The following is a 13,772-nucleotide window of genomic DNA, read 5'->3' on the forward strand; positions in this document are numbered from 1 at the left end:
TTAAACTTGTATTGATTGATTATTATTAATTAAAGTGATTTGAAAAGTCAAAGTCTCTCTCTCTCTCTGTCTCTATGTGTGTGCGTGTGTGTGACACACAGACTGTATAAAAACAGAGTCAACATCCATTCAGTAGAACTTAAAAACAGCAGACAATGCAGATCGCTTGACGGAGAGTGAAACTCTGAAGGGCTTGGTCAGATAGTGTTCGGTGAGTGAAAATGCATCTGTGCTAAACTTCTATTCCAACTCACACACTGGCAACTAAAAGCTGAAAATGTATTAGTCATTGGCTAATATTAAATATAATTAAGTAATCCAGAGTGAAGATTTCGTCGCATATGCGAGTGTTTTACTCACAATGTAGAGGGTTGTACAGGTTAAGCAAAAATATGAATATGCAATATTGCACATATATTTATAAAAATGCTCCAAGCACATGGAAGGTGGGGAACCAAATGGATGTTGAGTCATGCACATATCAGATGGCTGAGATCACTGACGAGAAACATATGAGGATTTTGGCACAGATTTATCCATAAAAAAACCTGATCGAATCCGGAAAGGCATGCCAAGGGAGTGTGTTGAGTTTTCTAGAAAATGGTTGCTCTATTCTCATCCATTCAATCCAAAAAAATTAGAGAATAAAACCCCACTGGATTACTCAGGGTTGCCAGATGCACCTTTAATGATATTGCATCTTATTCTTCTAGCTGAATATTGATCTTATGGATGCTGAATGGTTATTCTGAAGTATATCGTCTGTTTGATATGAAAATATTATTTCATACATAGATGCCACATTTTAGTTCTAAATTTTAAAGTTCTGTCATAACAACATTGGTGTTTCAGAAAGGTATATCTAATTGTTTTATTATTTATTATTATTAATTTTTATATATATTATTAAGTAGAACAAGATTTTAAAATGCCATTACTCATCCATGCATGTGGAAAAATCTGACAATACATGAATGGGTGCAAGAAATGCTGAGATGACCAAATCTGGAAAATGTCCTCCCTCTATTTATTTAATGGGTGGGTAAGACTATAAAGGCTTGTGTGGTGTTAGTGGTGACAGACTTTCTGAAAGACTCAGCTGCTGATGCTGCAGGAAAGATAATTGCTGTGAGTATTACTTCTTGTATTTTAATGGAGAATTATCGATGGAAGATACAGACTTACATTTAGATCTTTATTTGTATTTTATGTTAGCCTATATGTTGTCATGTTGTCCAGTCAAAGGCAAAAAGTATTTAACAAGGCTAAATATTTATTAAGTACAATGTATATAAAATGATAAAATCCAATATTTACTTTACTCCAAGATCATTCGTTATCCATACTTTGTTTATGTACTCACTAGGTTTTATTATAAGCTACAGCTAATTTCAAGGTGAATCAAACAATTTACTTAATGTTTTGTTTAACGTTTACTCAAAATAGCCTAATCAGTTAGCCAGTAAATAAATAAACCAGTGAGAGGTAGTGCACTAATATGTTGTTAATGTGCAACAAAACAACAGAAGAAGTAAGGAAGGTTAGCAAGGGCAAGAAGCAACATTTTAATTTGTGCATGCTTGCTGGTATCCTTTGGCTCAGCTTAATTGCTTTAATTTTTACCACTGGATAAAGATTGATTGCGTTTGTACAATAATAATAAGGTAAGTTTAAATGCATTTTTTCTGTCTGCTGCTAATTTTATCTGACTTCAACACCGGACGCAAGTGGCTCGACACAACACAACACAAAAAATGAAACACACACGGAAGTAGTATTTTTCCCCTATACCCACATATTAAGCAAATGCTTACAATAAAATCGAATCAAACTGATTAAAATAATGTTAGAATAAAATATAATTGACATGAACGAAAAATCATAACATACATAGTTGGGGGCGGATTCGGCGTTATGGGAAACACAGCGAACAACACTCTTTCCCAGAGACGCGTACAACAATTGTAGTATCTTTTGTTTAACTTTAATATTCACATACAGGGGCGTTGGACTGGGGGTAAAACCAGTACTGATTACCAGGGCCCCAAAGGAAGAGAGGAAGAGAGTCTGGAACATATATTTTCAAGGGGGGGGGGGGGGGGGCATTAGAACTGCCTATGCATAGGGCCCGGGATCTTGTGCAGCGCCCCTGTTCACATACACTAGTCTATATCGATATTTGATTCATTGATATATTAATTCAAAAATAGCCAAATTCGTGACGTTCTGCTTCATACAGCCAGTTCCATTTCCGAGAATGCGAACACCCTGTTCTCTGAGAGGAAAGAGAGCTGCCTCCGTTACTTAGTGAAGACACGGGGAGACCGGGACAGCCCGAAGGGCAGGACCTTGTACTGATATGCCAGTCCTTCGAACGCAAACCGCAGAAAAGGTCTGTGGCGCGGAAGGATGGACACATGAAAGTACACGTCCTTCAGGTCGATGTACCACAGGTTGGCAGAGGGTGCGTGAGTAGGGCCTTTGTTGACACTCTCGAACTACCCGCTGCTGCCATCTGGCGAAAGAGGAGGATGAGTGAGGTCCGGTGCTTGGCCGTCCACAACTCTCTGTGCCCTCCTGGGACCCAGAGAGGGGGAAAACTGCTCTACAGTCGAGATTTCCAGATTCTCCGCCTGGCCCTCCTCCAGGGGAGGGAGAGGTGCCTTCACCATCCTCCAGAAGGCAGCTACCTCTCTCTGGGTCACCCGTCCCGGGGCCTCTTGCTCTTCTGCTCAACTGCCTGCGCCCAGCTTCATGGCACCACTTGGAGGCTGCTGCAGATGCGGCGCGTAAGCGGGGGCGGATGCAGGGGGCTGCCCTCGGCGACGAGCAGGCTGGGGCACTGCGGCCGGTGAAGCTCTTGTAGAGAAATTTGCTCTTTAGGAGATGTTCTTTTACTGCTGAGGCGCACAGGGGAATTGGGCGCTTGCAACACGACAGGGGTAGTGCAGCCTGAAGAGTGCAATCCACTCGACACAGGAACGACCGCCACTGAAGCGCTGTCTTGCCAACACACGAAGCTACCGAGAGCATGCTGAACTCGTAGTTCACAGCAGACACAGTTGAGCAGAGCGATACTAACGCTCGGCTCTGAAGCGAATCCTGGAATGGATTGCACCTGCTGCCTTCTTATACTCACGCAGTGATCAGCGGCAGCTGGATGCAATAATTGCATGCCAATGTGCATTGGCTCATTTAGTTTACACTCAAAGTAGATTTGTCTATCGAAGCGATATCCCATATTCGTCGGTCTCCGACGTGGCGTCGAGAGTAACCGACTGAAAGGGAACTAAGTTGTTACGTATCCTCATGCTTTTTTAAGTGGGTATACGGAAATCCTTGGCCTTTTCTATTGGCAATACGGCGTATCACGTAGACTACACCTCTTAGCAGACGCGTTTTCATGCGAGTTTATGTTCGACACTAGGCTAACGTTGCATAGTTTTGCTTCAGGTAGAATGATAAGGTTAATTATATATGCATGCCACTTTCTGAAACAACCTTACACAGTTTTGATAACGTTAATAATTAACACAATGTTAACGTAGCCTACTGTGATGATATGCCGACTGCACACACACACATATGCTTAGTCTTGGGATTCCACAACTTCCCTTGATCGTCCTCACAACTTTTTGCTTGTAGCCATTTTGTCATCCTTTCCGGTTCTGAATGTTTATTAGGAAGGATGTAGAACTCCAATTCAAAATTTGTTAGTTTATTGGAGGTACAGAAAACGACACAGCAACTCTTCGGCATGAGAATTCTCCGTGTATTTCAATTAGTGCCATGGCAATTTTCCCCCACGGGCTAAATTCACGTCACGTGACGGGGCGTGCCCAGACCAGCCGCCTGTATGTATACATTTTCTGCGTCATGACGTAATTATAATCCATCATCATAACGCATTAATTATGCATGGCGCACAAATAGTATCGCCATTTATGTAATTTCTAAACAGAAAGAAAGCAATGCGAAAGAGAGGAGCAGAAAAAGAGCAATGTAAAGGTAAGAATCAGAAGCTAATCACAGTGTATTTGCTCTTTTATCCAAAATGGGGCATGAACTCCAAAAGTGGGCAGGATCTCCAAAATGGGGCGGGGTCTCATTTCGCAATGACTTTCACCATTGGCTGTGGCTTCAGCCAATTGTTACTGATCTACATTTCAAAATAAAACTTTATAAATTAAACATTGTTTCTAGTTCATCTAAAATAAAATGTGCTATATAAATATGTCTATAATCTTATTAACTGTTTATCTCCTGAACTGGTACTTTCTGACCATGCTGTTCAGCGCCAATCCCGCCATTCAGTCAATTTCACAGGTTTAGGTAAAATGTGGGGTAGGCTTAGGAGTTAGCATTTTTTGTTGCATTGTGTAGGAAACACTTTAACTGGCAAAACCAATAAAAACTTCAGAATCAGCTGTGGGGCATAGTTTGCATTGGGTTGTGCTTTATAATATAATATAATATGTGTGTATTTTAGAATAAACAGTGTCAGTGACTTCTTTATTCACACTTTGACAAACATATTTGTCCTGTAAATGTTGATTGTCTCAAATTTGTTTTTATTTTATTTTTTACTTCTAGAACCCAGATTTGACCGCACTGCACAACCATCTGAGGCCTACCTGTTTACTTTGTGATTTCCATCTACAACTAACTTGCTTTGTAAGTCTCATAGTTATACATATTTGAGAAGCACATAATTGTTTCATTTGTATTATTAATATTATTAAGATATTTATATAAAGATTAATGATTATATACCTAGTTCACCCATAAATAAAAATCTGAACCCTGAAAAATGAAAAATCTTCTAAACCCTGTCTTTTGATACCGTTGTTTAAGGCAGTATTGCAAATAACAGAATCTACCTCAACCAATTGCTTTCAGACTGTCATTCGGTATGTTTGAATTACCCCAGTGCCATACAAAAACACTTATCGGTTCATTCAAAGTGCGAAATGTGTTGAATGAAACATTATTTTCATTAATTTATAATGGATGTTTAAAGTACTTAAGTTATTGGAGTAATACTTGTTTTTTTTAAGACAATCAGTTTTAGCGTGTTTTAGCAAGTAAATTAGAATGCCTTTTAAGTAAATACAACTAAGAAATTCCAAGTTGCAGGAAATGTTTAATTAGTTAGCTCAACTTAAATGTGTTGTTTGACATAAAAACATAGTAAATTGAACTTTATAATTTATTTCTTGAAAATAGTCATTCTGAGTTATCAGAACTGACTTCATACATCCTCTTAAAATTTAAAGTAATTACAACATGGCTAAAAGGCATAAAGATAATTTTTAAAAATTCTAAAATTATTTGTTGGCTAATTTCACTTCATTTGATTTGATAATAGGAATCTCAAGCAATGTCTTTCAATACAAAAACATTATTCAAACAAGTGTGAAAAATCTAACATTTTGGACAAGAGGAATGAGAGCCTGTACTTTGTTCTGCTTTCGAAGATGTAGCAAATCTTGTCCATGCTGCAAACTGAGTTTTTATTCTCACATTTAAAAAAAAAAAAAATGTCACCATTATACAAAGTTACAGAAAAACAATTTAATATTTTATAATATTAAAAGTATAATTTGATAATTTGTCTCATCTGATACTGTTTATTCTATTTCTAGGTCTTACATTTAACAATGGATGACAAAATATCATCAATAGATCAAACAGACAATAATACAACAATATTCAAACAGGAACAGCCTCAAAGTTGGTGTTGTTGGGCAAGTTGGTGTTGTTGGGCAAGTTGGTGTTGTTGGCCAAGTTGGTGTTGTTGGCCAAGTTGGTGTTGTAGCAAGCGACAGGTGACATACAGAATTCCAGCTCTTCTCTATATCAGTGAAAATAAAACCTACCTTGCCTTTGCTGAAAAACGGAAAACACCAAATGACACAGATGCAGACAAGCTTGTGATGAGAAGAGGATTGTGGGAGGAAGACAAGAAAAACATAAAGGTATAGACATGTTTAACCAAAATCATAGGATACTATTACTTAATATTTTCTTACAACTTCACTATTTTATAAATTATTTTCCCAGTCTTGCATTCATTAGTTAATAGAAGGCATTAACACTGTCATGATGTCATCAATTTATTTCAGTGGGATAGTGGGCATCAGTTGCTCTCTTCAGCTTGTCTACCAAACCACCGCAGCATGAATCCATGTCCAGTCTATGAGAGAGAATCTAAGACACTCTTTATTTTTTTCATTTGTGTTCCTTATGGGGTCTCTGAAACTATTCAAATAAAAGCAAAAAAGAACCAGGCACGGCTTTGTTACGTAACCAGTCCGGACAACGGCAATATCTGGAGTGATATTACAGAACTGAAAGATGTGATCAGTGAAAATGAGAAAAACTGGGCCACCTTTGCTGTTGGACCAGGACATGGTATTCAAATGAAGGACGGAAGACTGATTATCCCAGCATATGTGTATCACTTTGCTCAGCCCAATGCGCCCGAATCACATGCAGTCACATTTTTCAGTGATGATAAAGGACATACTTGGCATGTAGGAAAACATATGGAAGCTGAATCTAATGAATGTCAGATGGCTGAGATCACAGATGACAGTAATAGTTTACTGTACTGCAATGCTCGAAGTACATCTGGCTACAGAGTCGAAGCTCTAAGCACCAGTAAAGGAGAAGATTTTGAAAAACCTTTAACTGTTCAAAAGCTGAAAGAGACCGGTGAGGGTTGCCAAGGTAGTGTGCTATATATACCTTCATCTAAATTGCTGCTCTATTCTCATCCAACCGATGAACATAAGAGAAACAATCTCGGAATCTATGTGAATAAATCACCGCCAGATCCAGATCAATGGACCCCAATAAACCCCAATATCTATAATGGTCCAAGTGGATACTCGGATCTGGCCGAGTGTGAGAATAGAGGGTACATTGCTTGTCTCATGGAATGTGGAGAGAAAAAAGAAACTGAAAAGATAGACTTCAAGTTCTTCAAATATCAATGACACTGTGGAATCTCCATAGCAATGTTCAAGTTATATTGGAAGAACTGTTGTCTTATTTTTTTGCTAGTTCATTTGTTTCCTTATTACAATATGTTCAAAATTCAAGTTAGAAATGCATCAGTTTATTAATTCAAACAACAAATTATCATAATCAAGCAATATACTTTCCATATTAGCATTCCAATTATTCCTTTTTAAAAATTATATTCCATTCACCCGAGGTATTCAGTATGTAGCAGTAAACACACTTTAATTAGTTTAGCTTTATTTTAATGATCACTTTAGAACATTACATACAAAATTACATTCTCTGACTGAAACTTTTTTCTTTTTTCTTGTGGAATCTGGAATCGAATTAAACAGAACATACCATGTTCATCCTGAGACCTTGCATTTTGTTCCATTCCATTTCACATTTTTCAATGCATAAAAGAGTTATGTGTGAATGGGCTGCTGTAGCAAGTAAGTTGTCCTGGAGTACATCAGAAATATAACGGGCTGGGGCATCAGTTTACTGTAGGGGATTTGTCTCAATCCAGGATCAGTGATATTAATGTTCTCTTTTTGTTTTGTCCCGTCACGCTGTAAAAATGGTGTTAGGCTACAATATTAATTTTTATGATGACTACAAAGCTACTCACCATAATTTGATATGAGTTGAAATATCACACTGCTGAACGCAGCAACTGACCAATCAGAATCAAGTATTCCAGAGAGCCGTGTAATAATATTGTATGCTAACGCTCATTGTCAAAATGTAAAGAAAATGTTATTTCTCAATTGTTTAATATTACTTAATGAATTTGACAAACATTGTACTTTGACTGTAAATTATTATACAAATCTATTAAAAATGAATAAAGGATATGCTTGTATCATTACACAATAGATTTGTCTATTAATTATCTAATGAACATCAACTTCATCTGTCAGTGATTTTATCCACCCAGTCCCATACATGTAGAGATCCATCCGTAGCTGCTGAGAGAATAGTTTTTGGTCGTGACTGATGCCAAGAATGGATGGTAACCACAGGGGAACCACTGTATTTTGCTTCATCTGACATTTCATGACCTCTGTGTGAAAAAACTGGCTGTGGGCTCTGTCCCTCTGTGCTCCAATTTATTGTGTTGTAGATGTGCACGGTTCCATCAAACCCTTCCAAATTTGAGAAAGAAAGAAATTGTCAGGTCATTGGTGGAATAGACTAAGGAATATGAACAAGACATGTTCTATCTAACTCAACCTTACAAAACTAAAAGTTTATGTTCCTTAATTGAGACAGGAAAAAATGGAAGCATTCTTTACTCACCTGACACAGACAGACATCTGTCGAGAACAGGAGCCCAAGAAACATTCAGGAAGTCATTCTCTGATGTGTTGTGTTGGACATTTAGTTGGGTTTGACAAAACGGACGTTGTAAATTTCTTAGATCAGACAGCAGCATGTGACCAGAGGACGAGAGTCTTGCTACAGTACAACAGGAAGGTTCTGACTGAGAGCTGTCAGTCCTCAGTCCAAATGCCCAGTGCAAATCACTCTTACTGTCATCCAGAGGATAATGACAAGTCGAGGGATCTCTTGTGTCACCCATTAGCAGAGTGCCATCACTCGCACATATGAGAAACACACAAGCATTCACAAACTGTAAGCCACTCACTGAATCGGAGGACTCTTTTGCTGTAAAAAAATAAATAAAGTCAGACTAAATGAGCTGAACTGATAAAGCATTTAAAAAAAAAGGTTTGATATTACCTACTGTATACAGAACCCGTCCTGTTGCTATCTCTGTCAGCTGAACTTCACTTATACAAGAACCATGAAGGACTGCTGGTTCGTCTGTTAATCCAGGTGCTATTTTACTGCTTTTTGCTGTTGTGCTCTTGAGGTTTATGACTCCAGTCTTTTTTATAACATCTGTATTGAAAAATCAGGTAAAATACTACATGAAATGTTAAGGATTTGCAAAATGCTCCATGAATTCAAAAATATGTCAGATTATTTTTGAATAAATATATATATATATATATATATATATATATATATGAAGATAATTACACATAATTCATCAAATGCATGTAGATGATTTGTTTACTTTCTCATTGCTAATTCTATTTGTAATGAACTACACAGACATGAATCCTACCGCTATCATCGCCTCCAATATCCCATATCTGCAATGTCGAACTAGAACTTCCACTAGTCACCACACACCTGTAAAGAACCATATATCAAATAATCATATAATCATGCAGATGGCAAAATAAATAGGGCTCAAAATTTTTTTTACTGATTCTAACTGAATATTTCTCAATATCTTGCTGATGTTGGCATCACTTCGAATCAAAGTCAGCAGTAATTTTCAAGTAAATAGACTGAAATACATTTTTTGCCAATTCCAATAGAAAAGTCTTCTGAACTTATGAACATATCAAGATCTAGTTATTACCTTGTTCCAGGGATATGTATCAAACTCTCAATAGTTTCCTCAGAAAATCCACCATGCTGTACTTTGAAGTCTCTTTCTGCACAAAGGCCCTGAAGTTGTGACCAATAAGCAGTTAATTAAATGAACTGCACATTCAAAAAACAAATACTCGTGTCTTCAATCACCTGGTTTTCTCCTGCATATAACTTAAGAGGCAGAAGTAACTCTAAGATTTCACTTCTTGCTCCAGTGTATCCTGCAACACAAATATCTGGAATACAGATGGAAAAAAATGGCCTTTTTAGAATTTAGTGGATTTTCTACTTTCTACTAATGATTTAGAATTTAGAGACGCTTTACTTTTATCACCCGTCCACTCTATTACTTTTGTCGGATGCTCGAGTTGAAATACATGCAGGTCTTTGTATCTGAAATTAAAAAGACACAGATTTACTGGCTAATGAAAAAGTTCCATGCAGCTCAAGAAAAAGCTGTCTAGGTAGGCAATGCAATAAGTGCTAAGACATAACTATTAACATGCTTTCAAATGAAACTCTACTGCTGTCAGACTCACGTGTTTAGAGACTCCATAAACCAGTCATCAGATTCATCAGAGGATATGTCCATGCTGAATAACTGTTCACGTATTTAACAAATAAGTACAAAACCCCACTCCTACATGAATTTATTCCATAGACAGTCAGAAGATATTTAAAATCGGTCAATGTTTCGATGTTTCCGGGACATGTTCTTCTTCTGTACTCCTGATGTTTTTCAACAGTACAAAGGTCCATTGTCGCCATCTGACGGCACAAGGATAATATATCGAACGTGACGTTTTGGAATTTTATGTTTTGCAATTTTCTTTTCCAAAACAAAAAGTAATTAAATAAAATAACGTCCCAACCCAGCTTTGTGTCAAATATGGACTAACCCAACTTTTGGGTTTTTTTTTTTTTTTTTTTTTTTTTTTTTTTTTGTTTTATGTAACCCAGTTATTGGCTTAGTCCATATTTGACCCGAAGTTGGATTGAAACAACCCAGCATTTTTTAGAGTGTAAAAAGGTGGCTGTACAATGCAGAGCAAAGCCAGCTTCACTTAATCCATCCTTTGAATTTCATAGACACAGACCAAACAGAGTTAAATGTTGGAAATGTGTGGCATGCCTCTCTTGAAAAAGAAGCATGTATTAATTATAATCCAGGATTTACGGTGGTGACATGCTTTAGCTGTCCCATCAGCTTTACTCAGTTTGTGTTCTGCCTCCCTTATGTTGTATGCTAAAATACCATCCCTTTGTGTAATTGCAATGTTCCACATCATTACTTCATCAGCTTTTTATTTTGAGACTCTCACAAACTTCAGAACACACTTCTTTTTCAAACAGCATTTTTAGAGGAACATTCTTTCCACCTGCAGAAAAACATTCTTAAATGTCAACACACTAATTAATATGAATGAATTATATGATGATAATTAAAGTTTTTTCATTTGCCTCATGCAGCACCGAAATCTAAATAAAGATGTCATTCTTCTGAGGATGTAGTTCAGTGAAGACCTGCTAAGATCTGGCTAAACCCACACGGCACAGCATCTGAAAATAATGAACAAACCATTGATAAATGAAAAAAACTTAAATATTATAAGTATTACAAATGTATATAATACTAATTGATATATATATATATATATATATATATATATATATATATATATATATATATATATATATATATATATATATATATATATATTATTATTTTTTTTTTTTTTTTTATTGTCACATTATATCAACACACCTGTATCTGCAATGTATTCTTGACCAAAACAGAAGCGACAACAGTGTCCTCCAAAGCCACAAGTACAGATCTGAATGTGCACTTCAGTATTATGACACAAAATAATATCCACAATTGGTCAAGTATCCAGCATGTTGTGCACGTATATGTTGAATTGAAATGTTAGTAACATCCAGTAACATTAATAAAACATCTTTTCAGAGTTATCTGGTCTTTAATAATGTTCGATTTAAATCTAATATAAATATTAAATATTACATAAATATTTAAATATATTTAACACTTTATTTATACACCATTCATAGAAAAAAAATCTGAAACACTCTAGTTGGACATTCATCTCACATTATATATAACTACTTGTTACAGAACATTCAGAAAACATCCAAAAGTAATGTTCACGTAATATTTGCAAAATGAAAATGGAAATGGAATTTGCATAAAACATTTTTAAAACATTAAAAAAACTCGACATTTTGAACATTCAGAAAAAAAAATGAATGTTACATTCTTAAACAATTGTTTGTTTGTTTTTTGCTGGGTGACGGAAAATTATTAACAAATTGTAGGTGAGTACAGGAATATCAGAAGGATTTTTATTATTATTCCAAGGAATTACAATTGGACAGTCTTTCTATTCTAAGTGTTGTTGTGTACAATATTTAGGGATCATATTCATTCTGCTAGTAGAACTTGTTAATATTTTTTGGATCTATAAGGATAAATCCTACAAGTAACAAAAAAGTTGGTGTACAAACTATTTTAACCGCAGAAATTGCTCAATTTCACAAACCGTTACAAATAAATGGGATAACGCATTGAATTAAAAGTTACATTTTAGTAGTTACAAGTAAAAAAACTGAAACAGTTTTTTCTTCTAAAACGTGTTATGATAATTTAAAAAAAAAAATGTTACAGAAAAATCAGCAGAACCTGAGTACTGATATATAGGATAGGCCTTCAATCTTTCTTGGATCCAAAAATGTGATTTGATCTGATGAATGAACCAGCAGATGTCGCTGTAGCATTAAAAGCCATCGAGCAAATATCCTCCAATATTACTAAATTATGGCTAAATTAATTTTCTCTCTCGAAATGCACTTTATGTCTCACATGTTTCAAAAAAGCATGCCTTTATTGGAATACAAATTGTTTGAGTATAAAATATGTTCCTTAATAAAGCTGTATTGATATATTTTAAATCTAATCTTAGTATACCTTCTAGGCCTATTTCTTTTTCTGCAGCCAGGAATTTCAGTTAGCTTCCTTGAAGTGTTCATGATAGCAATCAAACTTCAAAATCAATCAAAAAAAAGATTATTCACGGTTCTTCTCACATTGTTCAGAAGACTGAGGGTAAACCCACATATTATGGGGAAATGTACAAAGCGAGTTAAGTTGGTAAAAAATAGTGAAATAGTGAGCCTTTTTCTAATGTGCGTCATCTAAGGCCATTATGGAGGGAATAAAAAAAAAAAAAGCATTATTCCCCCTGGAAACAACGGGAAACATTAGAGAGATTTAAAATAATCTCACTGTATCAAGTTTGTGGTTTTAGGACTGAAACCCAGATTCAGGTGTGGTTTAAAACTTCTCTGTGGTTCACATGCATTATGGTTACAGTGGTTTCTGACTTTGCCTTACTGCTGAGGAAAATTACACATCATACAGATAATTATGCTATGTGGCAGGCTTTTAAGCTGTCTGTTTCTGCAAATGATCACATTTTCTGTGTTTTTAGTCCACCTTTATGTCAGATGGGAGAAACCATGGCGACTGTTCGCACATTCTGCCCGACATAAAAAAAAGAAAGAAAAAGAAAAGAAAAAGAAGAAAAAAAATGTAAACAATGGCTCCCTGATACAGCCTACTGAAGGTTGAAGTGCCTCGTGACACTGAGAGCACGATTAACCTTGCTTTTAAACTTGAAATCCCCATCAAATCCGTGGGTAGACGCAGATAAAGAAAGAGATCTTTTCTGCAAATTTCACAAGGATACCATAAAGTGAGAAGAAATTATGATTTAAAAAGGATCAGTGTCACTGCGTACTTTGACAAGATGTTGGATGAACCCGTAGGCAGTGGTGTAATGTAACAAAGTAAAAAATACGTCATTACAGTACTTTAAGTATTTTTTGGGAATATCTGTACTTTACTTGAGTTTTTATATTTCAGTCAATTTCTACTTTTACTCCAATGCATTTCCTAATTAAAATGTATACTTTTACTCCGATACATTTCCCCTAAGTATAGCCTATTCGTTACTTACTACAAAATAGTCAGAAGAACACAGACTGCAGGAAAGCAGGTTTGATGAATCAGTGGTCTGGCGTTTGCTAGTTTGACATAATATTGCTTAGTTTTGCTCAATTCTGATTGCTAAAGAAAATCGTTCCAAACGAAGAACACAGCACTGTTCTGTGTCTCTGAGCAATGGACGGTGTTAACTTATTAAATAAATCAGTTTTTTGAGCGAATTGGTTGAATAAATGATTCAGTGATTCACTCATTAACACGGTCAAATGCTTTGTTTCTGAAGGAA

At 36.0% G+C, this 13,772-nt stretch overlaps 2 protein-coding genes across 7 annotated transcripts; one reads left to right on the forward strand and one right to left on the reverse strand.

Annotated features, from left to right (window-relative positions):
• The first annotated feature begins 1,059 nt into the window (after positions 1 to 1,059).
• Positions 1,060 to 7,825, forward strand: LOC132130365 (sialidase-3-like). Of its 6 annotated transcripts, XM_059542061.1 has the most exons (6): positions 1,079 to 1,128; positions 4,601 to 4,674; positions 4,855 to 4,910; positions 5,646 to 5,737; positions 5,771 to 5,978; positions 6,126 to 7,825. In XM_059542061.1, exons 4-6 carry the CDS (start codon positions 5,661 to 5,663, stop codon positions 6,999 to 7,001), a joined length of 1,161 nt encoding a protein of 386 aa, XP_059398044.1. In that variant the 5' UTR covers positions 1,079 to 1,128; positions 4,601 to 4,674; positions 4,855 to 4,910; positions 5,646 to 5,660; the 3' UTR covers positions 7,002 to 7,825. The 6 variants fall into 6 exon arrangements, with proteins under 6 accessions (XP_059398042.1, XP_059398044.1, XP_059398043.1 ...); XM_059542060.1 differs by lacking the exon at positions 4,855 to 4,910 and having other exon boundaries at positions 1,112 to 1,128; positions 4,594 to 4,674; XM_059542064.1 differs by lacking the exon at positions 4,855 to 4,910 and having other exon boundaries at positions 1,112 to 1,128; positions 4,594 to 4,674; positions 5,789 to 5,978.
• On the reverse strand, positions 7,771 to 10,216 carry wdr73 (WD repeat domain 73). The gene is made up of 8 exons (XM_059542065.1): positions 10,005 to 10,216; positions 9,791 to 9,858; positions 9,616 to 9,701; positions 9,452 to 9,540; positions 9,149 to 9,216; positions 8,758 to 8,919; positions 8,314 to 8,682; positions 7,771 to 8,159 (listed from the first exon to the last, which is right to left on the reverse strand). The coding sequence occupies exons 1-8, from the start codon at positions 10,055 to 10,057 to the stop codon at positions 7,924 to 7,926; spliced, it is 1,131 nt and encodes a 376-aa protein (XP_059398048.1). The 5' UTR covers positions 10,058 to 10,216; the 3' UTR covers positions 7,771 to 7,923.
• Between the last annotated feature and the right edge of the window lie 3,556 nt (positions 10,217 to 13,772).

The sequence above is a fragment of the Carassius carassius genome, chromosome 47 (genome assembly GCF_963082965.1).
Source record: "Carassius carassius chromosome 47, fCarCar2.1, whole genome shotgun sequence".
NCBI classification, from domain to species: domain Eukaryota; kingdom Metazoa; phylum Chordata; class Actinopteri; order Cypriniformes; family Cyprinidae; genus Carassius; species Carassius carassius.